This window comes from Haliotis asinina, chromosome 1, assembly GCF_037392515.1.
Source record: "Haliotis asinina isolate JCU_RB_2024 chromosome 1, JCU_Hal_asi_v2, whole genome shotgun sequence".
NCBI lineage: Eukaryota > Metazoa > Mollusca > Gastropoda > Lepetellida > Haliotidae > Haliotis > Haliotis asinina.
In genome coordinates this window covers 81,772,384-81,798,335 of record NC_090280.1, presented here as the reverse complement: position 1 = coordinate 81,798,335, position 25,952 = coordinate 81,772,384, and the positions used below count along the sequence as shown (strand labels likewise).

General features: G+C 39.0%; 1 protein-coding gene across 1 annotated transcript in view; it reads right to left on the bottom strand.

The window, feature by feature from the left end:
* Positions 1–23,620, bottom strand: part of LOC137298000 (E3 ubiquitin-protein ligase CHFR-like) — a 28,842-nt gene extending 5,222 nt beyond the window's left edge. Inside the window, exons 1-16 of the mRNA XM_067830021.1 lie at positions 23,429–23,620; positions 22,000–22,096; positions 20,621–20,669; positions 19,727–19,790; positions 19,101–19,211; positions 17,861–18,025; positions 15,292–15,469; positions 14,085–14,160; positions 13,071–13,149; positions 10,532–10,596; positions 9,470–9,564; positions 9,007–9,072; positions 5,447–5,529; positions 3,756–3,860; positions 3,038–3,217; positions 1,300–1,383 (exon numbers count right to left, since the gene is read on the bottom strand). Coding sequence (XP_067686122.1) covers positions 1,300–1,383; positions 3,038–3,217; positions 3,756–3,860; positions 5,447–5,529; positions 9,007–9,072; positions 9,470–9,564; positions 10,532–10,596; positions 13,071–13,149; positions 14,085–14,160; positions 15,292–15,469; positions 17,861–18,025; positions 19,101–19,211; positions 19,727–19,790; positions 20,621–20,669; positions 22,000–22,096; positions 23,429–23,522 — 1,591 coding nt within the window. The 5' untranslated portion in view covers positions 23,523–23,620. The remainder of the gene's footprint in view (positions 1–1,299; positions 1,384–3,037; positions 3,218–3,755; positions 3,861–5,446; positions 5,530–9,006; positions 9,073–9,469; positions 9,565–10,531; positions 10,597–13,070; positions 13,150–14,084; positions 14,161–15,291; positions 15,470–17,860; positions 18,026–19,100; positions 19,212–19,726; positions 19,791–20,620; positions 20,670–21,999; positions 22,097–23,428) is intronic.
* Positions 23,621–25,952: the final 2,332 nt, after the last annotated feature.

Below are 25,952 nucleotides of genomic sequence, written 5' to 3'. Positions count from 1 at the left end.
CAATATATACATAGTCTGTATCAAACCAGATGTGGATTGACTTTTTTGGTAATCACATATATGTGTTTTGGTTGTTGCTGTTTAGGTCATTCAGAAAATATTCCACTGATATGATGTAATCCCTCAAATAATCCAATCTGGGTCAAACAAACCTGTGATTGATATCAGAAGCATTGTCCAATTTTTTTTAGGAACAACATGCCAACAACCAAGTCAGTCCATCTGACAACCTGTCCCCGATTTCTCAATACCAAATTTGAGAAAATGCTAGATAAATCACTTCTGAGTATAAATCGAAATCAATATTACACTCAAACCCTGTAGTCTTTTTTTTAGTTTGGTTGATAGGTTAATTAAGTTGTTTTTTCATTTCCACTTTAGAAATGCAGTTGAGAGAAATTTAGCTGATTGAAACTGCCAGACCGAGTTTGAAATTCAAGTAAACATGAAAGTTTGTATAGAGAAATTAGGCATAATGCCACTACTGACGAGGTTTCTGACCAAATTTGTTTGTTTGTGACGTAATGCCAAGCTCAGCCATATTTCAGCCATTTCGCTACATTAGTCTGTAAATAACTGAATCTGGATCAGAAAACCAGTGATGAACAGCATGAGCATTGATTTGCACAATTGTGATACAATGACATCAGTCAACAAAGTCAGTCAGTCTGACCACCCAATCCCATTAGTTGCCCTCACAAGAAGAATGGTTTGTTGAAGGAATTCTAAAAGGGGTCTTCCAGTTTCTGACAAAGAATCCCCATGCTGCAGACATTTCTTAATAACATTAATAAAAGTGTGAGTCTGGATCATGAGAACCAACTATTGAACAGACACGTCATCAGATTCCACTCAGAAATACAAAGAGGAAGGCATTATAAAAGTATTCATTCCTCAAGAACATTGGTTTCCCCAGAATTTTATCTCCAGTAAATTGGTTCTGTAGGAACATGTTTTACCAAAGAAATCTTTCCATTCATGAAGGTTACTAGTTTGATCCATTGATGTACTGACTACATTCAGTGGAACTCATCCTTGTTCATACACTAAAAAACAAGATGTCTCGTCAAGACTTCTCATTCATCTGAACAACATTCTCCTTTAGGAAATAGCCTCCCACTCAGTAGACAATAATTCAACCCAACGAGATAATAATTCAATCCAAAAAGAGAATAATTCAATCCAACGAGATAATTCAATTTAACGAGATAACTAAGACATAAACATAGTATGTTGGAAAGTCAGAGGTATCTAACGAAATTATAATAGCTCTAAATTTGATTTAAAACTGAACTCTACCTTTAAATTTCCCAAGGCAACCAAGACAGTTGGCATTACGGCATCCCCAGTAGGCATGGCAGTAGGCACGGTAACAAATAGAGCCTTGAAAGTAAACAAAAACATCATAAAACTAAATGCAGTTCAGTCCATTTTTACATGATGATTTGCACAAATGAATTCCAAACAAAGACATCACAATAAACTTTAGATCTGTTCAGATAAATTTCTGAAGGTGCTGGAAAGAGAAAGAGTGCAGTCCTCTTACGCAAGTTATGCAAGAGAATATACATATAACTATAAATATGACATCTCATAACGGCCCTGGATTGTGCTCAATTAGCTTATAAGAACTGGGGTCCAATTTCACAAAGCTCTCATAAACCGAAGACCTCGCAACTGTCCTCGTAGCTACAATAGCTTTGTGAAATGGGGCTCTCTTAGCGCTAAGATAGTCATAAGTGCCATATATTATCATACACTTATGACTATCTTAGCACGAAGAGAGCTTTGAAAATCTAGGCCCAGCATCTTGCATGTTTCAAGGGGATATTGTCGATCAGTGCGTACAAGAGCGAGTTAAACATTTCATGTTCTGAAAACATTTATTGACTACTATTTGAGTCTGCTGACTTCTATTGAAACTGCTGTTTCGAATAGCCAACCGCTTGTCGAGAAATAATGTAAATCCTTCATCTATCAATACGACTTGTGACGCAGTATGTATCCATTCCAGTCATTCTGGAGAGTAGGCAACCCATGTTGATACAGGTACTAGAATTCCACATTCACCTCATGTATAAGGTGACCAGTGTTTAATGCTTATATTGTGGCTTATCGCTACCATCTCAATCTGGGCCCCATTTCACAAAGCTTTCATCGCTCTATGGCTGTCATGCATCCTATGCTGTTACATAGCATTACGAGAGTCGGAGCGCTATGATAGCTTTGTGAAATGGGACCCAGGTACTCAAGTCCAAATTAGGTTTTGAAACACAGGAATTTGTGTCCATGTTACCCATCCTTAGACCAAGACAGGAATCAGGTACAATTCTATTGACTTCCAGAGGTAATGAGTGAGTGAGTGAGTTTAGTTCTACACCACATTCAGCAATATTCAAGCAATATCATGGAGGGAGACACCAGAAATGGGCTTCAAATGTTGGAGGAATGTAAGGACACAAACCCATGTCTTCTGCTAACACATCAACCATGAGGCTAGTCCACCATCCCTCCAGAGGTGAAAAGTCTTATATTTATTAGATTATATCCATCAGTAGCAGTGAATAGTTATTGTGTCTGGAAACCAGATTCCTGATACAGGTCAACTGAATTACAGAACTAAGCCTGGGGAGGCCTTATGACACTAGACTGGAGAGTGTCATACCAAAACATACACACACTGCTGTGCTGGGATAGCTGGATTGTGAACTCTCTCTGCGAATCAGTCTGGTGTCATACCAAAACATACATACACTGCTGAGCTGGGATAGCTGGATTGTAAACTCTCTCTGCATGTCGGTCTGGCGTCATACATACATACATACATACACTACTATGCAGGGACAGCTCTTGGTACGTTGGTCTGGTGTCATACCAAAACATACATACACTGCTGTGCTGGGATAGCTGGATTGTGAACACTCTCTGTACGTTGGTCTGGTGTCATACCAAAACATACATACACTGCTATGCTGGGACAGCTGGATTGTGAACTATTTCTGCACGTTGGTCTGGTGTCATACCAAAACATACATACACTGCTGTCCTGGGATAGCTGGATTGTGAACTCTCTCTGCACGTCGGTCCGGCATTGGCTGCATGCAGCACGCACACAGGATGTGGTTCTGATTGACAGCACAGGTGAACTGTGGCGGTGTTGGCATCACCTTCACGTCAGGTTCAGATCCATCCCCATCGGCTCCCGTTGATGGTCCCGCTGCAGAAGGTGTAAAACTTGTTGTCATGGGAGGCTTCATATACACATTTAACAGTTTGAGAGTGAGTAAACACTGTTGTATGACACGTTAGAAATGTTCCATCTGTATGATAGTGTCTGTTACAAACTTAATAAGACTGTTCAGCAAAATAAACATACACACACACATTCTGAAATATTGTTACATTATTTAGTGGTGTTCCACAATTGATCAAGAGATCAATAATTATCAATTGTAAAAACATATTTTCGAATAATTAGAAATTTTGATGTTTTAGTGTAACAAACATGAACAAAGTATACTAACCATTAAATTTGATAAATATTCATGAAAAAACATGCGCTCAATAACATTAACTATGTACATTTGTAAAATTTTAACCACTTTTATCGCAGAATTACAATTCCAGAATTTGGTTTCTCATTCCAAACACTATTGATATCGTTGAGATATGTTAAGGTCTATTCAAGACACTGGCCAACTGGCAAGGCTGTGATCCTTGACACAATCACCTAGATCTCACTTCCCAGAACTTACCGCCATCAGTTGCTGTTGCAGTTGCCCCTGATGGGCCAGGGTTATCTCCCCCTGCTGTGGCGCCTCCTGTTGCCCCAGTTACAAGATTCTTGACAGTGGTTATTGCTGTAAATGTCATGTATGATAGTATTCAGCTCATATTGTGAATTCGAGTTTTGCAAAAAAATTGATATACAGGATCACTGAAAAAGCAAAGAAAGCTGCAAAAAACAGTTACAAAAGCTTGAAAATCATGACATGAATGACAAGAAGACAAAGTCATCAATATCCCCCGCAATGGAAAAATACTCTTCATGAATATGTCTAATAGTTATGATTATGTCAAATGTGTTATGGCAAAGTGGAAGGAGAGCATTAAATGTTTTAGAAGTTCTGCTCCAGAAAGAACCATCACCGGAAAAGAGTACTACCACCCATTTCAGTCCAAGTCAAACTTGTTGCCAAGGAAACACAAAAATATTCCATTCAGAATTCATAAACTACCCAAAGGTACCAGTACACTACCAGAACTATCCATGTGCCTAGTTTGGTGTAGAAATAGTCGAAGGTTTCATATTTCTACTCCGGATAAGAACATTACCACCTAATTCAGTCAAAGTTGAAATTGTTGCCATAGAAATGCACAAAATATTCACATACAGAATTCAAAAACTACTATAGGGCACCAGTACACCACCAGAACCATCCATGTGCCATGTTTGGTAAAGAAATAGTGAATGGTTTTAGAGTTCTGTTCCGCAAAATGGCACTACCACCAATTTTAATCAAAGTGAAACTCGTTGCCAAGGAAACGCCAAAAATTACCACGTTTAGTAAAGAAATAGTGAACGTATTTAGAGTTCTGTTCCGCAAAATGGCACTACCACCAATTTTAATCAAAGTGAAACTCGTTGCCAAGGAAACGCCAAAAATTACCATGTTTGGTAAAGAAATAGTGAACGTATTTAGAGTTCTGTTCCGCAAAATGGCACTACCACCAATTTTAATCGAAGTGAAACTTGTTGCCAAGGAGACGCCAAAAATTATTTTATTTAGAAATCCAAAACTACCAAAAGGCACCAGTACACTAATCTATGTGTAATCTATCTAATCAATCTATCTAACTGTTTTAAAGTTCTGCTCCTGAAAAAATAAATGTGCACGGATGGACGGATGGAGCCCAGTTTGATACCCCTGCAAAATGCGTTGCAGGGGATGACAATTATATTTCAGCAGTGAAAACACAATCTGAAAACTGAGCTTGATCTGAATTTTCACCATGATTACATATAAATTTAGTCTGATGCTGGTTGTGATGACAAAATTCAAACTGCATCTAATTTGTATACACCCTTACTTCCTTCATATCTGTTCCCAAATCCCTGAGTTGCTGTCTCCAGAAAGTAAACAATCAGAGTGTTTACAGTTCCACATAAACACTAGTTCGAGGCTCATTATGTTGATCTATGGACTGTCTGGTTCAGACTCGATTATATACAGCCAGCTGCCATGTAGCTGGAATATTGCTGAGGGTGGCTTGGAATTCGCACATTAATACATTTCAATCTTCGATGCATCAAGCATCCATAGCGCTAAGTCTGTGACAGGGAATGACAGAAAAAAATGTTGGCACTGTGATCTCATTACTACAACTGCCGAATGTTGTACTGTCCCTGCTGCCATCATTTGGTGCAAAGATTTTGGAATCTGACCTGTTTGAATGCCTGCAAAAAGTCCTGTGTCTCCGGCTGGTTCTTTGTATTCAGCACACTGTCGACACACTGTCTTAGGTGGTCTGAAGCAATCATCATCATCATCATCATCATCATCATCATCATCATCATCATCATCATCATCATCATCATCATTACCATTATCACAACCCGAAGTCAAGGGAATGAGCTGACACCATTCTTAACAATGTTGTTCGGGAAAATGAAAGAGCAGGAAAATAAAGAACTTACAGAAGATGAAAAAATTGCCTGCCAGATCAAGCTCTCTGTCTCAGTGGCTCACATTTCATTAAACCTGCACTAACTCTGTATCCATTGTTATGGTTATTGTGATCTCCCTGTACTTCATATCATTCAGCAAATTTGATTGGCTAAGCTACTTGGTTTGTGTACCAATCAGAATGGGTTTTACAAACCACCCCAATAGACACCACAAGAGCTGATCATGACTGAGTTTGCAAGGAATTCTGCAATAAACATGAAAAAATTGTGTTCAGCGACATGGACGTTCTCACTGCTGTAGGAAGCGTTCCCTACCCTGAGTGTGCTCTGGTGATTAATATCTACTAAACAAGTTCAATAAACATCTATGCAACTATGAGATGCACACCTTTTGAGTTCAAATGAAACACATGTATAAGCTCAATCAATTCTGTTGAGCAGTTTTTGTGGAGAAATGGATAGACTTAATCCCCTACTTCACTATCATCAGAGAGAAATTCCACAAAATTTATCTAAGTTCAAATGACCCTAAAACATACAAAAAACATAAAATACAAAAACAAATCATGATCAGGAGATGCACACCTTTAGAGTCTCTTTAAAGAACATATGTAAGCTAAATGAGTTTTGTGCAGTGGTTTTGAGGAGAAGTGAAGAAAGTACACTCCCTGTTGTAAAGGACAAACAGGATAAATAGAACCAAATTTAACTAAGTTCAAACATCTGTAGAAGTGACAAAATTTAGAAATTGGATGAACAGTGTATGAAATGCACACCTTTAGAGTCCCAATGAAACACACGTAAAGGCTCAATCAATTCTGATGAGCAGCTTTTGTGGAGAAGTGGATACACTTCATCACCTTCAACACTATATTCAGAGAGAAATTCAACAAAATTTATATACGTTCACACAGTATTAAAATTTAAAAGAAAAATAAGACACAAAAGCAAAATATGAGATACACACCTTTAGAGTCCCTATAAAGCACATGTGTGATCTAACTGAATTAAAAAAAAGCACTTTTGGAGAAGTGGACAACATACACCTTCCCTATGACACTATATTCAGAGAAGAATTCAACAAAATTTATGTACGTTCAAATGGCATTAGCACTGACAAATAAATAAAATACAAAAGCAAAATATGAGATTCACACCTTTTGGGTCTCTATGAAGCACATTAGTAATCTAACTAAATTCCATAAAGTAATTTTGGAGAACTCGATAACTTACACCTCCCCTTTAACACTACATTAAGCGAGAAATTCAACAAAATTTAAATAATTTCAAACAGCATTATGGCCAGACCAGTTTCATTTTATGTTTTACAGTTCTGCTTGCTGTATTTTTTCAAAGCATTCGAAAAAAATAAATGCGAATTTTTCCCGCTCAAAAAATAAAATCCTAATATTTTCATTGACCAAAAATGTAAACTAACAAGAAAATCTTTTTTAGATTGCTTTTGCCAAATATACACTACATAAATTGTCATAGTAGAGTATATATATGGAATATTACTTTGATTGGTGATTATATTTTTTTTTTCTCTCCTGCCGTTGGTTCCTGAGGAAATTTTTTTTTGTAAAACAAGAAATGAAATTGGCCTGGACTAAAATGGAAAAAAAATAATTAAAAGCACATGTGTATTCTAAGTGAATTCCATTCACTAACTTATGAGGAGAAGAGGATGACATACACTTCCCCCTTTGTCCACCATTACACTATCATCATAGAGAAATTCAGCAAACTCAAATGTCTCTAAACATACAAAAAAAACCCAATAAAATACTAAAACAAATGAGTAGCACACTTTTAGAGTCCCAAGAATGCCCACGTATGACTTCACTGAATTGCACAGAGCACATTTTGTACAGAAGTGGATAGAGCACATTCCCTGTTTTGGATGGACGAAAGAACATAGGGATGTATGTATGGACACGGAGGTTAACCCTATATGTCATAAAAACTGACTGACGCATAAAAAGAAACACCTTATAAATCTTTTTGAAGGAATGAATGTCTTAATTGTCTATTAAAACAGTCAATAGCGAAACTTCCCCTTATCACTTCGTTTTCCTGATGTTCGATTGGCCAGCAAAATACTAACGAAAATCATGGGAGGATAATTTAATGGAATGAATCTAGGGGTTAGAGCAGGTTTACAGAAAGACAAGTGCTGGCATTATATAGGATGTTGCCATATGCAGAGATGCCAACCCTATTTTGGGACTAAGTGTAATACTAGACGTTAAAAAGTGTAATGTAGACCCAAAAAGGGTAATACTTGTCTTCAGGTCACTTCGATATAGTGCATGTTTTCGCAAAATGAATATTCAAGACAGAAATATACGTCACAAATCATTATGAAACTCCATACGATAAAAAATTATAGGTCAAGTGACTAATTCCTTACAAATTAACTGGAATGAGCGCAATTCGAAGAATAACAGATTTCTATCGGTATATGGCAATTTCTTAAATCCTGCATTAGTGCATTACGAAACACTTCCTTGCGAAATTTTATCCACTTTATTCATTTTCCTAAAACCAGTAGAAAAGTGTAATATTTGCATATTAAGTGTAATGGCATAATTAATTGGTCAAAATCGTAATAATTACACCAAAAGCCTAATGGCTGGCCTCTCTGCATACGGGCATCATCACTGTCCCATTACCGATGTTCTCTTCCGACAGAGGTTACTCCTGTCATATCTTTCTACATAACCTCTGTTCTAACATGGCCATATTTCCAGTTTGTTATAAAATACCCTAGCAGCCAAAAACGTAACATGAATTATCACCTTCTTTCTATCCAATGCAGTCACATGTTACATCGACTTAGATCCAATATGGCAGTTGCCATGGACTTAGTTGATCAACATGCGAAGGATAGATCTGGTATTTCATGTTAACTAAAAAGCAGCAACTAGTGCAATAAAAAGTGCAGGAATCAGTCAACAAGATCTTTTCGTTGATGTGATACTTAAAGACATTTAATAGCAAGCATGTCTTTTGTCAAAGAGTAGGGTGGAGTTACCACTGATCTGTGATTACACGACTGTAGACGAAACATTTGTACATCATGCTAGGGAAGAGGTTCTAGTTTTCCAGACGCATATAAAAATTACCAAGGTTTTGCGAATGATCACTTTTGAAACAACGTTGCTGACTGCACAACTAAATCTGATTGCAGCCAATCACGAATCCAGAACACTCATACCATGATGTAAGAGATGTTACGTAGGAAGATTTGACAGTAGTAACTTGTGTGGGAAGGGGTAAGTATCCATAAAGGATGGAAGGAGAAAAGCATGTACCTGGCTGTTCCAAAGAATGGATTCCCCAATCCAAACACAGCACCCCCTGCAGGTGCCAGAACCGGTCTGAAAACATAAAGTGTAACTCATAGGATGGATCAAAATATTTGCTGGACCTTAGGCCTGTGGCAGGTAGAAATGGCAATGGTCTGTCATTACGTGAAGTCAGTAGCCTTGTGGCGTGGTATAGAGTATAGAGTCCATACTCTCACGTAATCACGTTTTCGTTTCGTACTGTACATATCTCGCAGTCACATGGGAAGGACTTACGTTGCTAGGGCAACCACACCTGCTAATGTCTAAATGTAAAACTGTGTACACTGTAAAACAATATTGTCTATGGTGTTGTGAACTAACATTCTTGCTTTGTGGGAATTGGGAAAACAGTGTTGTTTTATGTGTGTGTGTGTGCGTGTGTGCATGTGCGTAAGTGTGAGTGCATGTGTGTGTGTGTAAAACTTACAAGGCTGTTACAGGGCTTGAATCATCATTATCATCCTCATCCGAGTAATCACTTGACTCCTCCTCGTCCCTGTGACGTTTTGCTTTGGGGTATAACTGCAATAAAGTGAAGTCTATTGTTATACAACTGCTGAGCGACGTCATCAAATCATCTGTCTAGGGTCTTCAATCTCACAATGCCTTTGCATCTGACACCATGTCCTGTGAAAGAATATGTGTGAAATTTGGTCCCTAAAAGCTAAGCTGGTCATGAGCTGATTCATAAGTGTGTTCATACTAGTGATCTGATTCTGGTCTGATTCTGTCCTTAAATGATACAGCTGAGAAAGTCATTTTTCTCATCAACAATGGAAGCCTCAATATTATTACAATGAGCAGTGCCAACAAAATATTATTTCGAGAAATGTCCTCTAATTCTGCACAACAGAGCACCAACATGAGCATAACAACATGCAGTTTTCTGAGCAGAAAGACAGAGCACTGTGCAAAATAGTTTCCAGATCTTGCAAGCCAGTCAGGCTAGCTATGCCTGAGAGTTACGAAACAACAAAAAAAGATTACAAAAATAGATGAGAAAAAGATATAGTTGGTATACCACAGGTTTCATCATTAATCTGCTAATATGATGAACATTTTACTCAGACCATAATCTTGCAGGAGTATTATACCATAACATGCTGGAAACAGTGATGTATTTACAAAATGACCTTAGGAAAATTCACCAGCCAGTCGGGCCCACCTGGACTTTTACTAGCCACGGACTAGCTGTGAAAGCTGTCCAAACCGGCATCTGTCCTGTCTGGCAAGTTGTCAACACCAGCATGAACACTCGGTCCTGTCTGTGGCTAGTACATTTATCATCAGCTCTACAATCCAACACACCTGTCTAAACTGGATTATTTCTTCAGTCAGGATGAGAGCCGGTTTAGAAAGCTTCCACTGTATTTACAAAATGATCTTGTGAAAATTCACCTGCCAGTCGGGCCCACCTGGACTTTGACTAGCCATGGACTAGGAGGCTGGTGGCTATTTCACACACTGAGACTAAGTTAAACCAACTTACCATGTCTCTGGTGATCTTGTTCTTGGCATCAAGTTCCTTGATATCTTCTTCTGGACGCTTTCGATCTGCAGTAATATTTAATGATGTTGATGCAACGGTGTTTGGACTGTCGTGAGTGGATTGGATTACAGTGTAGTAGAGAGTGAGTGAGTATAGTTTTACACCACTTTTCACAATCAAACATGACCTTAGACACGAAAATCAAACACTTTAACCGCTAGGCTACCCCACCGTCCCCCAGTGTAGTAGGGGACAGTGCAGTGTAGTGAGTGAGAAAGGTTTCCCATATGACTGCTGGGGTCACTGGAATTGTGCTTCACAAACTTACCGGAGAATCAGACTATTTGGAGTGGCAATTTTAAGTGAACATTTCAGCAACTATGCAACAGAATTGCCAGTGCTGAACGAGGAAGATAATGGCAGGTGAATGAGATACCTTCCGAACCAACTTTGCCCATTTCATACATGTTTATCTGTTTATCATGTTTAAATCAGACTAGAGTACAAACACCTACACCCTGATGATACCTGCATCAGTTTACCAGCAGACTGGTTCCCTGCTGTCATTATGATGCATCATCTTTATGTAGGAATGGCAACAGGTGAAAGTGATTTCAGCGGAAAATCAGCTGGGGGTCTGGGGCCACAAGCCCCCATCAGGGACCAGGATTAACTGATTTCCATTTAAATCCACAGATTCATGGAAAATTGTCATCCCTGTTTATGGTAAAATATGAGTAAAGTGGAGGGGTAAGTAGAGAGGGACGTCTCACTCCCCTGATGGGATTGCACTATATGTGGTTTTCTAAATTTGTAAACAAAGAACATTCTGGTGGTACAAACAAGAACTCATTACCTTTATGTGTAAAGTCAGGATTTTATAAACATACTGAACAGCAAAAGAAACATAAATGTTTTTAAATACGAGACATAAACATGAATGCTTACTTTTATGAAATTTAATATTTTTTTAAACTTGCATTTCTTTTGCTGTTCAGTATCGCTAATATTCCTCAGAAACACGATTAGTGTGTATGAATACTAAACTTCAAAGACAAGCAATGAGTTAGTCTGTCATACAGACTCTGAAACAGATATATCCAAGAAATCCACTGCAATTCTAGAATATGTGGCAAGTCTAGATTACCATCATTTCTAACATAAAGAAAGTCTGTGGGTTCCTTTTCATTATATTTTATGAGAACAAATTAGAAACTGCAACATATGTCATATTTGGGATTTCACTTTCTTAGTAAAGGACTTTACTCAGAAACTTTCTAAATGGCATTGTGTAATCATAGCTTTCGGCCGTGGGAGCCGTGCCAATTTACACTTACCAGAGGGGTGCACTAAGTCTAGACTACCAGTTGTCAGGACTCCATCCCGCTAGGCCGCTACCCGCTAGTCCGCGACGGGTAAATGACGTAATTCAGTACCGCTAGCCCGCTAAGCTGCTGTGCTGTTCTAGTAATTTACTCCCTCTGTTACCGCTACAACTGATTAATGCAGACAACACCTCGGATAAGGAAAACTAAATTAAAAGGAAAAAAACAAACAAAAAAACTAGTCTGTATTATATCACCATTTATTTCACATTTTCACATGACCACTTAACTCCTTTTACATAAGCTTTTATTGACGTTTCAATCTCATCTTCGGTACACACTGTCCATCATGTGTCCAATAGCACCCAAGTACGAAGCCAGGCTACGCTCACATAGCATGTACTCAAGTCCTAATCTTTCAAGGCGATTGTCAATGTCATCATAACGTCGGCGACGTCTAGGAGCAGACTGTCCTGACTCCAACTGCAGGACTTGCACATTTCTGACAATATCCGAACATTGCAGCTTTTTAAACCCTCTCCATGATTTCTAACAAAACATTGCAGAGTAATGAAAATGAAATGTACGTAACAAAACATACTCATCTTTACCGGAAATCATAAAAATAACATACCACCCGCCGTAAATTCCATGATAGGGTATCTATTATAACATTGCTGAGACTGATCTGTACGTAACAAAACATACTCATCTTTACCGGAAATCATAAAAATAACATACCACCCGCCGTAAATTCCATTCCACACTCTACTTACCGTCTATCAAAGCATTGCAGAGTAATGAGATTAGAGTAGGGAGGGAGTAATGAGACTGGAACAGCCACATCGCGGACTACCGGCACACATAATCAATCGCGGTCTAGCGGGAGCGGACTAGCGGGATGATGCTGTTGTCAGACTTTCATTTTTCGTAGAGGTCGTGGGGGCTAAGTGGGCCAGGCGAATGACTGTATGCTGGCAATTAGGTGCCCGGATGGGACTCAACTAAGAAAGTGTTAGAATTTGTACTTTACTAAGAAAGTGAAATCCCAGATATGACAAGTTGCATTTGACCACTTTCTAAATGGCATTGTGTAATCATAACTTAGAAACTGTTTTTTTTTCTGTTGCATACATTCATTTCAAAAACAAGATGATGGTCAAGGAACATGCATCTAGTCTTTGCTTGACATATTTCCAATGTTGTAACTGTACCTGGGTGTTCTTTCAAATAGGCTTCAACCAAGTTGTTGACGATGTGATTCTTGTTGATTCGCTCGACCTTTAACCGACACTGGAGGACAAAAGAATCATATTCACAGATTCAAGAGCTTCAACTAACTAATTAAAATGTAAGCAACAACCTCTAATAACTGAACCTATCTAGAATCTTTCACACCTTGTCCAGACAACAAATCTGGTTCAAGTATAATCTACTTAAAATCAGATCTATTACTGAATGTTATATTTTCAAAGAATCATCAAAACAGAAAGCCATTCTCCATTCAGAACTACATGCTTATTTTCAGCATTTTAAATGCTGCTCTGAATGTTTTTCTTACTTGAGCTGAGTATTTGGAAGCATAGCAGTAGATTAGAAAGGTGACCAGACACAAGTGAGTGAGTGAGTGAGTGAGTGAGTGAGTGAGTGAGTGAGTGAGTGAGTGAGTGAGTTTAGTTTTACACTGCATTTTGCAATATTCCCAGCAATATCATACATTCATACATCGTATCCTGTGCGGAATCGAACCCAGGTGTGTGGAGAGACAAACAAACACTTTAACCACTGGGCTACCCCACCGCCCCTAGTGAGGTGTAGTCAACAGAAAGTGAACATGCCTCAACTAGGGTGAATTGCCCGAGCATATCTAGATACATTCGTCAAGAACTCAACTTTTCCAGAGTGCATCTGGCGAACTACTTGCCAATATAACAAATGAATCACTACATGGAGTTCAAGGACCAACAAATATACTGAACAGCAAAAAAAACCCACCAATTTTGAAACAATGAAATCTCATAAAAGCAAGCATTTATGTTTATGCCTTTCATTAAAAAACTTGACATCCCCCCCTCCCCAGACTTACATTTCGTCTGCTGTTCAGTATACATACCAGGTTTGCTGCTACTGCTTTGCAAGTGTCATAGATCAATATCACAGTATGAGCATTGTGATAGGTCAATGACCCCAGTTACTTGCACTTGAAACTCTGACTGGCAAGTACTCACAGAAGGACATTCGTTGGATCTGTCCATCCACTCTGAGTAGCATCCGGAACAGAAGGAGTGCATGCACGGCTGGAGGCTGCAACACAACACACATATAGTGAGTGAATCAGTGCAGATTATACCACATTCAGCAGTATTCCTGCTATATGGTGGCGGTCTGTAAGTAATTGAGTCTGGATCAGATAATCCAGTGATCAACAGCACAAGAGTCGATCTACATAATTATGATAATATGATATATGTCAACCATGTCCACGAGCTTGACCACCCGATCCCGTTTGTTGCCTCATACAACAAGCAAGGGCTACTGAAGACCAATTTAAACCCATATCTTCATGGGTTTAAGGAAAAATACCAAAATAAATATTTCAGTGTGTCTTCTGTTTTGAGCATTGTGTGAAGAATCAGCGTTATCTGATGATGTCATATAATTTTACCATGAGTTTAGTTTTATGCCACTTTTATATCATGGCAGGGGATACCAGAAATGAGCTTCACTCTTCATAAACAAACCTGGGCCTTCAGGTTTATGAAAAGGTGGTACAACTAATCAGACTTTCCACATGCATTTACCTGTAGATGGATTGTTGGAATGTTTATTGAAGATAGTCACAAAGTTCATTTATCTGGAACCAAAGTGTATGTTGCAGCCATGAAATTTCAGATAGGGAATTCAAACAATGGGCCTTCTGATCTAAAGTCAGACACCTTGTCCAAAGAGGTTAACTTTGTCAGCAAACTAACAACAAAAGAATGTCATCTATGGAATGATTGCACGCCCTTCTACACTTTCCCCCATCAACAGAACGGATGTCCTGAGCCTCATAAAAGGCTACTGTGACTCATTTGCTTAAATTTGACCTGAACATGCTTAGCCCCCACTTAAAGTACCATTTAGCAGATATTAGATCTATGAGTTCTGTGCTGGGATTCCAACCACGGACCTTCTAATCCAAAGTCAGACATCCTGTCCACATGACCAAAGAGATCAACCCCGTCAGCAAAATGACCAGGTAAGGATTTCATCTATGGGATGATTCCATGTTTTTTTGGCCTAAAATGTTCATATCAGGATACCAACATTAGTTAAATCACAGGTGAAACCAGTGGATGATAACATGAACAACATTTTCAGACAATGCACAACATCAGCCATCTGGATGACTCTCCTAATGATCTTTCTTGACAATGACGTGTTGATACTCACCTGATACAGTCATGCAGGAGCTCCTGACAAATGATGCACATAAGAGTCTCAGCCATTGCATCAGCTTCAATCGGTGGATCCTTAGCTGCTTTACTCTTTTCTTCTGCAGTTGCTTTCTCTTCACTCTTCTTTTCCTCTTTCTCTCCATCTTTAACTGGTGGTTCTTCAGGCTTTATGTCTGGGGTGAGTGAGTGAGTGAGTTTAGTTTTACGCCGCACTCAGCAATATTCCAGCAATATGGCGGCAGTCTGTAAATAATCCAGTCAGGACCAGACAATCCAGTGATCAGGAACATGAGCATCGAGCTGCGCATTTGGGAACCGATGACATGTGTCAACCAAGTCAGTGAGTCTGACAACCCGATCCCGTTAGTCGCCTCTTATGACAAGCATAATCGCCTTAAATTTCAAGCATGGGTTGCTGAAGGCCTATTCAACCCCAGACCTTCACGGGTCCCTTCATGTCTGGAACCAACAGCCACAGAGTGAGTAAGTTTAGTTTTACGAAGCTTTTCAGCAACATTCCAGCAATATATCACATTCTCCTTATGGGTACAATGTGTGAAGCCCATCTCTGGTGTCCCCCCCCCCCGCAGTGATATTACTGGAATATTGCTAAAATCAGCATTAACCCATACTCACACACTCACAATGACATGCAGTTGTGTAGATTGATGCTCGTGATGTCAACCACAAGTTTGTATAGTTCAGAATCCATTTTGATGAATGCTGTCATATGTCTTGTCTATTGTTGAGTGCTGGGTGGATACCATGACAGTTTGTGTATATAGTCACAATAATCCCCAGGGTTTATGTTCCGATACATCTCAACTGGACGCATCCATGGTATGATATACCATTCCTGGCCATTTTATCTAAGCGATTAAACCTGGCAACACTGTTGTTGCAGAGGTTCTCTGAATAGTTTTCTGAATAGAGGTAGAAAAAGTTCTTGCATATATTTTTAAAGGTTCAGACCTGTCAGAATGTCTGTATTATTTTTCCCTAAATCTGACTCGCATAGCAAGCAAACCTTTGTGGCTGCAGTCACCATATTTGTTGACACTGGTAAGCTCAGCTGTAACAGCTTATTTGATTGGCTTATGTGAGAAGGCAAAGCCAGCAAAGGGAGGTAATAAAATATCTTGTCGAGTTGTTGATCCATCCAGGGTACTAAAGTTTGGCATGAAATGCATGTGGACCCGATTTTGTGTAAATAACTCTTCATCCAATGATCCAATCGATCTCAAACTTTGCAAGTGGATGTTTTGTCGGACAACCTAATCACATTGTAAATCACCGATTTTATGCATTTGTGTCAAAGAACATGTCTCTGTAACAGTCAACAAAATAAACAGCAGAACACAGACTGCTTGCAGAGGGAGGGAACCAGTGACCAGTAACAGCGGCAGTGTTGGGTCAGAGAGGCAAATGCACGAGCAGTTCATGATAGTTTCCTGTTCACACACCTTTTGGATCATTCACATTGACTACTTCTAGCTGTCATCATGAAAGCTCATTCAGATGAGGCTAAATGTTTAATTAGAAAGGTGTTTAATTCTTTTAAAAAAGCGAGCAAACATAGCAAACCGATTTATAAGGCGTCTGATTACATGAAACATACAACTTTTGCTCTTGGCATGAAAAAGAACATCATGCTAAAAATTGTGGGAAATAAACCAACAACCAATTAACAAAACCTTGTACAAAAAGGCAGGCATCCAAAGTTACATTCTTTTGACATCAGGACTCTCTCCCTATTTATTTATATTTATTACTATTTATTTTGTTGGCAGTTACATGGACAGATTCTTTCATACAAATGCATAAAATGGGTGATTTACAATGTGATTAGGTTGTCTGACAAAACATCCACTTGAAAAATTTGAGATCGATTGGATCATTGGATGAAGAGTTTACAAAAAATAGGTCCACATGCATTTCATGCCAAACTATAGTGGAGATTTGTCAGATCCCGTACCTTGGAGATTATCAAGAATAATAAACCATGACAGTGTTGGGAATCAGAAACAAAATCCACTATCTATTATTGGGGACTTGTGGTGAAGGATTATTGATAATAATTGAAACATATACATTTTAAATTAATCACCAATTTTCAAGGGCTTTTCCCCATTTTTTCTCTAATTATTGTTTTTTATAACTAATACTGTCATGCAATGAATCCACTGGAAAGTAGTTCAATATTACATTGTATGTAGCTTTACGTTTTTGAGTTTGTTGGTGAATATTCATCAAATGTAACGGTTAGTTTACTTCATTCAAGCATGTTATACCAAAATCACAAAGTTCAGATTAATCGCAAAACATTTTCTTTTACAACTGACCATCATTTTTAATACTTCTTCCAATGGATTTTTTTAATAACGTTGATCATCGGAAAACTCACGTAAGCCAAAGATTGGTTCATGCAATAAGATGAATGTGTCTTGGGATTCACCTGACAAAGGGTTATCTCCCTGCATCAGGCACTCCTACTTAATGTCTTACAACTGTCACAACAATGTCTAGAGTGCCATGATAGGGTTATTGTTATTGTTTCAACTGACCTTCATCTTGGTCCTTGTCCGTGACAACAGTTGTTGGTGGAGTGCTGTTGTCAGTTGGAGCCTCACTAGATTTGAGTTTCTTCAGAGAAGGCTCTCCAGTGGTCTCATCTGATGGGTGAGGTCTCTTCTTGGACTCAGGCGAGTTGACGATGTTTAATTCATAGTCTGTAAGATGGGAATGATCAAGTTATTTCATCGACAACAGCATTCTGGCATCTTGTGCAGCAGTGGAAATAACCGATTGCCAGACACCTCAGTCCATGTTTTTTTCTGTCAGGCAAGGAAATTTGTATATCACAGTGCACCAGCATTCAGCTGACTTTCCACTGATAATTATGTTGCTTTTTTCAAAGAATCAACTGGAAAATTGAAAAAATTGGACAGAATTGTGGATAAAGTGTCATGGCAAGTAATTTTACTGTGCTGCTGTATTGATTTTACTACAAGATACCACTCTCAACCTTCTGTCATGATGGCCGCTTAAGTTCCAACATATGCTCCATTCTAACCACAAGATTTTCTCACCACTTCCACTTCTGTGAGCAGATGGACACCAGTCTAGCAGACGATACATTATGTCAACACACTGTACCGGAATACGCTAGCAATTTTAAAGTTAATTCAAACCCCTGTTATGTCCATTACCTGTTCAATTTAAAAGTGGTTCTGTTTCTTGCAGTGAACGACCAGGTGGTGATATTAGATCAGTTCTTCCCACTAGACAAACAGTCAACCCACTGTTGTGAGAGGTGGTAGACTAGTAGGAGCAATGGACTTGATAATTTCAGTAGAAAAACACTTACCAGTACACGCACGCACGCACGCACGCACGCACGCACGCACGCACGCACGCACGCACGCACGCACGCACGCACGCACGCACGCACGCACGCACGCACGCACGCACGCACGCACGCTGCAAGTACATCTGGATTAGGGTGGTGATGATATAACAGACTCCCCCTCAAGAGTGGCATCAGGATTAATGTGGTGATGATATAACACTCACCCTCGAGAGTGGCATCAGGATTAGGGTGGTGATGATATAACATACTCACCCTCGAGAGTGGCATCAGTATTTGGGTGGTGATATAACAGACTACAGTGGCATCGTGATTAGGCTGATGATATAACAGACTCGCCATCAAGTGATGCATCTGGATTAGGCTGGTGATGATACAACAGACTCACCCTCTAGAGCAGCATAAGGATTAGGGTGGTGATGATATATCAGACTCACCCTCGAGAGTGGCATCAGGATTCGGCTGGTGGTGGTATTCCTCAGTGCCCTCCAGTTCTTCTTGTTCCTCCTTGGCAAGTTCCAGGAGATCCTGATACAGGTATCCGATATCTGCAATTGTCATCAACTTTTGGTCAAGATGAATATAAAACCATGACTACAGACCTGACGATTTCAAACCCAGAATTTCATTAAATATTCAAAAGCACAAAGAAATCTTTGAACGAAACTCAAAATGACAACGCTGTATTATTTACATAGGCACTACTACTTTTCAAGGGTGCCCACTGTCTACAGTTCTTAAACATTTGCAACATGACTCTGGAATGCTATGATGAACGAAGTCATTAGTTTCCATGACGACAGGTTCCTGGTTTCAACATGACACACCAGCCTGTCTGTATTCCCACAGTGTATAATGCCAAGTCGGTCTGTCTTCCCAGCAGATACATCTTGACCAAAGTGTCATCAAACGCAACTCCTTCAAACCTTGTTAGCAATTCTCGAAATAGTCATAGCCCTCCAAACTTCTTAAGGCCATTTTTAACACATTATGTACAATTAGAGTTAAGAATTCTTAGGGCTACGAACATTTCGAAATAAGGGCCTGTTTAACATTCACTCACTGAGTTCTTCATTGTTCTTCTTGTACACGACATGGAATTCATCCCCATGTTGTAGCTGTCGACACTGAAAACACAGAAGTCCAGGCTTAACATTTTGTTCTCCAACAGCTATACGGCAAAACTGTGTGGAGGAATAAGAGAGTTTTTGTCTTTCACTGCCTCCACAATAACCCTTCTTAAAAGAGTGCATTCCTGAGGAAATCTACCTTTATTGTTTACCTTAAGAACTAGTAGATTAACTTCACTTTCTAGATAAACCAATCACAACCTGAATGTTTGTTTGTTCCTTTGCTTGTTGATTATATGGAAATATCGTGGCACTCAGTAATGTAATGCAGTCTTGACAAGACACCCATGAAGATCCAGAATAGAACTGATCTTCAGTAACCCATACTTGTCGTAAGAGGCGCCTAACGGGATCGGGTGGTCAGACTTGCTAACTTGGTTGACACATCTCAACGCATCTCAGTTGTGTAGATTGATGTTCAAGATGTTGATCACTGGATTGTCTAGTCCAGACTCAATTATTTACCTACAGTCCCCATATAGCTGGGATATTGCTGAGTGCAGCATAAAACTAAACTCACTCACTCACACTTGACCAGACAATTCAGTGATCAACATTAAGAGCATCAATCGCGACTTGGCTACCATAACAGTGAGCTTGACCCCTTGTTAGTCACCTCATTCTTGACAAGCATGGGTTGCTTCACTGGTAGGATCTGAATGATCCATGCACTTATACTGAGAAGTTAAAATACTTGATGGTAAGAAGAAACTTAGTTCATTTTGTCCAGCCTACTGTCGAAGAGTTGTCAGATTTTAATGCAGAGACATTGAATCAGAGTACAAGATATCACTGAAATAACCGATGAGACAGAGGTGCCTACTTACCTCCCCTTTGGTAAGCTTGTTGGTCATGTTCAGCAGGGTGCCATTGGTGCTGTAGGTAGAGAACAGTCAACATTACTGATGGCTCGTGGTGTTCCAGTGATCGAAAGAATGAGTAAAAATAATTAAGAAGTGTCAAAAACATATTTTCAATTAATCCAAATTCTGTTGCTTTAGTACAACATACTGGAATGACATCAACAAACCATTAAATCTGAAAAAAATTCAGGACACTCATGAAAGATGGTATGTATTTTAAATGATATTGAATAAAATACTCAAGTAATGAAAAGTTGACAGTAGGCATTGTCAAATGTTAACTACTTTTATTGTTTAATTACACTTCCTGTGTCTTTCTTGGCATGACAGCATTAGTTATAAAAACACTAGTTTAAAAAAATGGAAAAAAACCCCTTAAATTTGGTGATTACATTAAAAATGTATATATTTTAAATATAATGGATAATTGTTCACTACAAGTCCTCGCATAATAGATAGTGAATTGGTTCCTGATTCCCAGCAGTACTGATTGTCAGGGGTATGAGTGAGCTAGTGCTTCCAGTTGTCACAGCTTCATCGAGCATAATAGAAAACTGTGACAGAGGATTCAAATCCCAATTTTTATCTTTATGTTTCTGGGTTTTAACTCTACACAGTAATACCTTCCTTTTATCCACATTTTTAACATGCATCACCTAACGGGAAACTGTGAGTGAGTGAGCTTAGTTTTATGTCACTTTCAGCGATTTTTCAGCTATATGGCGGCAGTCTGTAAATAATAGTGTCTGGAATAGACAATCCAGTGATCAAAAGCATTAGCATTGACCTGCGCAACTGGGAACTGATGACATACGTCAACCGAGTCTGAGAGCTCCCGTTAGTCGTCTCGGTCGCCTCTTGTGGCAAGCATGGGTTGTGGAGGACATATTGTACCTCGGATCTTCACGGGTCTCCTGGGAAACAAGATCCACAATTCTTTCAAAACATCTGTTATTAAAAGTATGATTGGGAAATATGAATTCCACTTTGGGACTTTGTATGACATTTGCTGCAGACAAAAATCATCACTAACATGCTGATATTTGTATAAAGCCAGTATCCAGCTAAGCTGCTCAAAGGTGCTTTGATCACTGGACTTCAGCCTAAAACAGCACATTACATTATCACTAATATCAGTCTCATACAACCCTTGCAGCCACAAGACATCTGCATAATAAATGCTGCTCATGACACAGAAGGACTGGTGCCCATTTCACGAACTGATGCAGGTGATGCAATTGTTTGATGCCAATAGTTTGAACTTAGCTGGAATTGTTTGGCAAAAGTGACTCCTGGTATATTTAAAGTGTGTCCCTGCAGGAACTGGAGAAAGGGCATGGTACCTGCTGTCATACAGCCACACTTTTCCTGATGCATCCTTCTCAATATAGCAGTGGAGTCCAGACACGAGTTTGTTGCCCGCCAAGTGGATGTCATTACCTGGTAAATGAATGCAAATCAACAGGTAAATTGAATTTTTTAAGAACCATGCAAAAAAGTTAATTATCACAAAGTTTAACTCCTAAATAAATGAGTAGACCATACATTTCATTTTGAATGTTTTTGAGTCTACTTATGTAATCTCAACTGATGAGCAAGGGAACTCTGTCAAAAAAGGTATTCTTTTGAGATTTTATTTCTCAAATGGTAATACATTAATTCAACATTTTCACAATAGAGTATTCTTTGTGCTGTTTTCATACTGGTCATGAGCAGTTGTTGGAAACTGTGTAGGAATGTCTTGTGTAACTAGGTGGATATGAGTGAGTGAGTAAGAAAGTGAGTGAGTGAGTGAGTTTAACACTGCCTTTAACAGTACATCAGTTGGTATACAGTATGTCAACCTTTCAAGACTGTGTGCACAAAGACATTCAACAAATTCTAGCTGTACCAAGGGGTCAGGTACCAGAAACGGGCTTCAATCATTGTACACCAGTCAGGAATTCTGCATGAGTGAATACTTTACTATGTTCCCCAACATGTTACCATGTTTAGACATGCACACATTCAAAGTTATAACTTCAGTGAACCCCATGAGCATGGATATTTTGCTGACATATCAAGCACCAGAATATATAATCTTTGGATTCTGCTGCCATGACTAAGGGACACAACTCTTGAAACTGAAGAGCTGCTTTTAGATTCTGGGGCGCTCGTGCCCTAATGTGGTCTTCAGCAACCCATGCTTGTCATAAGAGGAGTCTCATGGGAGCGGGTAGGCAGACTCTGACTGATGCTCATGCTGTTGATCACTCAAATGTCTGATCCAGATTCGATTAATTATTTATAGACTGCCTCCTCATGGCTGGAATAATGCTAGAATGCAGCTAAAACTAAACTCACTCACATACTGAACAATACATGGTACCAAGGGTAATGTCAAGAAATGTATATTTTGATATCGAGATCGGGACTGAAACAGACTTCAGTATGCACTGACCACACAGTTAAATGTTGTCATATTTTCTAGTATGATCTTTTGTTATAATTAGGGTTGTGGTTGAGAAGAATAAGGCCTTTGACGACTGACAACCGGTATCGGCGGCGTCTGCAGCAATTGTGCTATCAGCTGCATCTATACTTGGAGACTGACCCAATCCACTATCGAAGATCACTTTTCAGCCCATGTTTTGATCTTTGAGAATATGTACGCCTGTCAAAACATACCTATCACGATAACTGACAGCCAAAAGAATACTTAATTAGGTTAAGAACCTAAATTATCAAACACCAGTCATGTTCAGTCAAATGTTGATAGATAAACATCGCCACCTTCAGCTCGTCCAATGGTGAACTTCTCCTTGCCCAGTTCAATTGGGGGTGTCTCCGTGTCAGTGGTACAGACAAGTTGGCCCCATGGTTCCATGATGGAGAAAATAGTTCTGGTTGCTGTGTCCGGTGCTGCAGTTTGCTGCAAGACAGCTATCTGGTTATGAAGCAATCGCCTATTTACATCTCCCTCGCCTGCTTGTTGCAACAAGTTCACGTACTTCCGGGTGTGGTTATGTCCCTTGAATCTATTTTAAGGAATGACTGTACAGTTAGCTGGGACCTTCAAGTAAAAGGAGATTTTTCCAGTATATTTTTATTGTTTTGTAGAATATTTTGTGATGATATACGTTAAAATGTTTTGCGAAATATTTAAATGAAACCTGCACTTTTGTGTTGATACACTGCGACCCAAGTCCAGTGTTCGCAGAAATATCTTGTTTTGCCCAAGTTTTCATGTTTTCATTCAAGTAAACAAACATGAGAATTATCTGTTTTGGATTTTTTCGCTGTATATTTCACACTTTAATTCTTGTCACAGGATTATTATATCACAGATTCTCAGCGTTGATTGTCACATGCACAGTCACTATTGGAAGCATTGGGCATTGAAACCTGAGTTGCCAATGTGTTAATTCCGAGATCATATATCGGTATATGGTCTCTGGTTAATTCAAGCTCTTTAGTTTAGATAAAGTTTGGAGAAAACCTCTTGTTATTCCCGACAGAATGTCTTACTCATTTAGTTATGAATTTACCGTACTAGGCGAGCACTTGGAGTTCCACATAACAAAGGTCGTTCAATTGTAAGAAAAACAAAAAATATAAGTCAAACTAGGAAGAAGACAAGTTCGACACTTATGACAAGGAAGTCTTCGAGTATTCTATTCCAGCGCCCTGTCTCACAATTGTTAGATTTCTGAATCTAAATAGTGGATAATTGATATATTTTAGCAATAGGAGAAAGGCAGGGTAGGGTATTATTATATTTACAGTATTTATTGTCCCTAAGTACTAATTAGGACTTATTTCTATGGCATTGCTCCATACAAATGACCTTTCAGGTCACTTACATTACCAAGCCCGCATGAGTTTAGGATATTTTCAACAATTTAAGCTAAGGCCTATTGGGGCTAATAGATGGATGTGCACTTGTGTTTGAAGCCAAGACCAAGAATTTACCATCACCAAGAAATGAATGGTGAGGTATTACTAGACTGGACTGAACATCAGTTCCTACCTTGTCTGGATAAACCGAGCCCCTCTGGAAGGATTTCATAATGACGCATGAACACCAGAACAACTTCTACTTCAAACAGACACGATAACTCCTACCTTGTCTGGATAAACCAAGCACCTCTGGAAGAAGTTCATAATGACGCATGAACACCAGAACTACTTCTACTTCAAACAGACACGATAACTCCTACCTTGTCTGGATAAACCGAGCACCTCTGGAAGAATTTCATAATGACGCATGAACACCAGAACTACTTCTACTACAAACAGACACGATAACTCCTACCTTGTCTGGATAAACCAAGCACCTCTGGAAGAATTTCATAATGACGCATGAACACCAGAACTACTTCTACTACAAACAGACACGATAACTCTATGCCGGTTTGATTCCAGTGTTTCCTAATATCACCGAAGTGCGCGTACATTGTATTGCTCTTTTTGTTTTAAAGAATTGTTGAAGACGTATTCTGACGTAACGATTAAAAGATGTTCACCTTATATTTCTGAAAAGGGTCTAATAGTCACAAATGGGACTTGTTTTATTCAATATGCAAATACAATTGATAGAAAAACCCAGCTACATTAAATCTCAAAGCAAAAACCCGTAAAAAATGACTTTAAAGTATTTCTCAAGTTGAAGATTGGTAACACCTTGCTGTCATACCGCAAGTGGACTTTTAAATGAATTCGCTGAAAAGTTCGTCACCACTTGCCCCTTCCCTTACTTCCAAGAAGACTTGACCCCCTATTCATGACCCACTCCTGTCATTCCGAGACAAGCCGAATAGCGATTCGTGCCCACCTTGAAGGATTTAAAGGCGTAAGAACATCGGAACTAGCTCCACCAGGAACGATAACTCTATTTCTGTTTGATTCCAGTGGTACGTAATATCACCAAAGTACTTATATATTGTACTACCCGTTTTGTTTTGGCTTGTTTACTTTCATGAATGAATCCTCCTTGATACAACTGAAAGAATAAAAACATATTTGTTAAAGACATATTCTGACGTAATTATAACCAGATGTTCACCATATATTTCCAATTGTATTTCTGAAAGGGGGCTACAATAAATCTCAAAGAAGAAGTTCAGCTTTAAAATATTTCTAAAACTGAACATTTGTGTAACAATGTTGAAGATACAATATTATTGTTTTGAAACTCGTAGCGATTCATGTCCAAAAACTGTTGGAAGCGCACGAACAATCACCACAACAAGCCGGCAAGATCGTCAGAAATACACACAGCTGAACTAGTGAGAGCTGTTATGTCAACAAATGTACC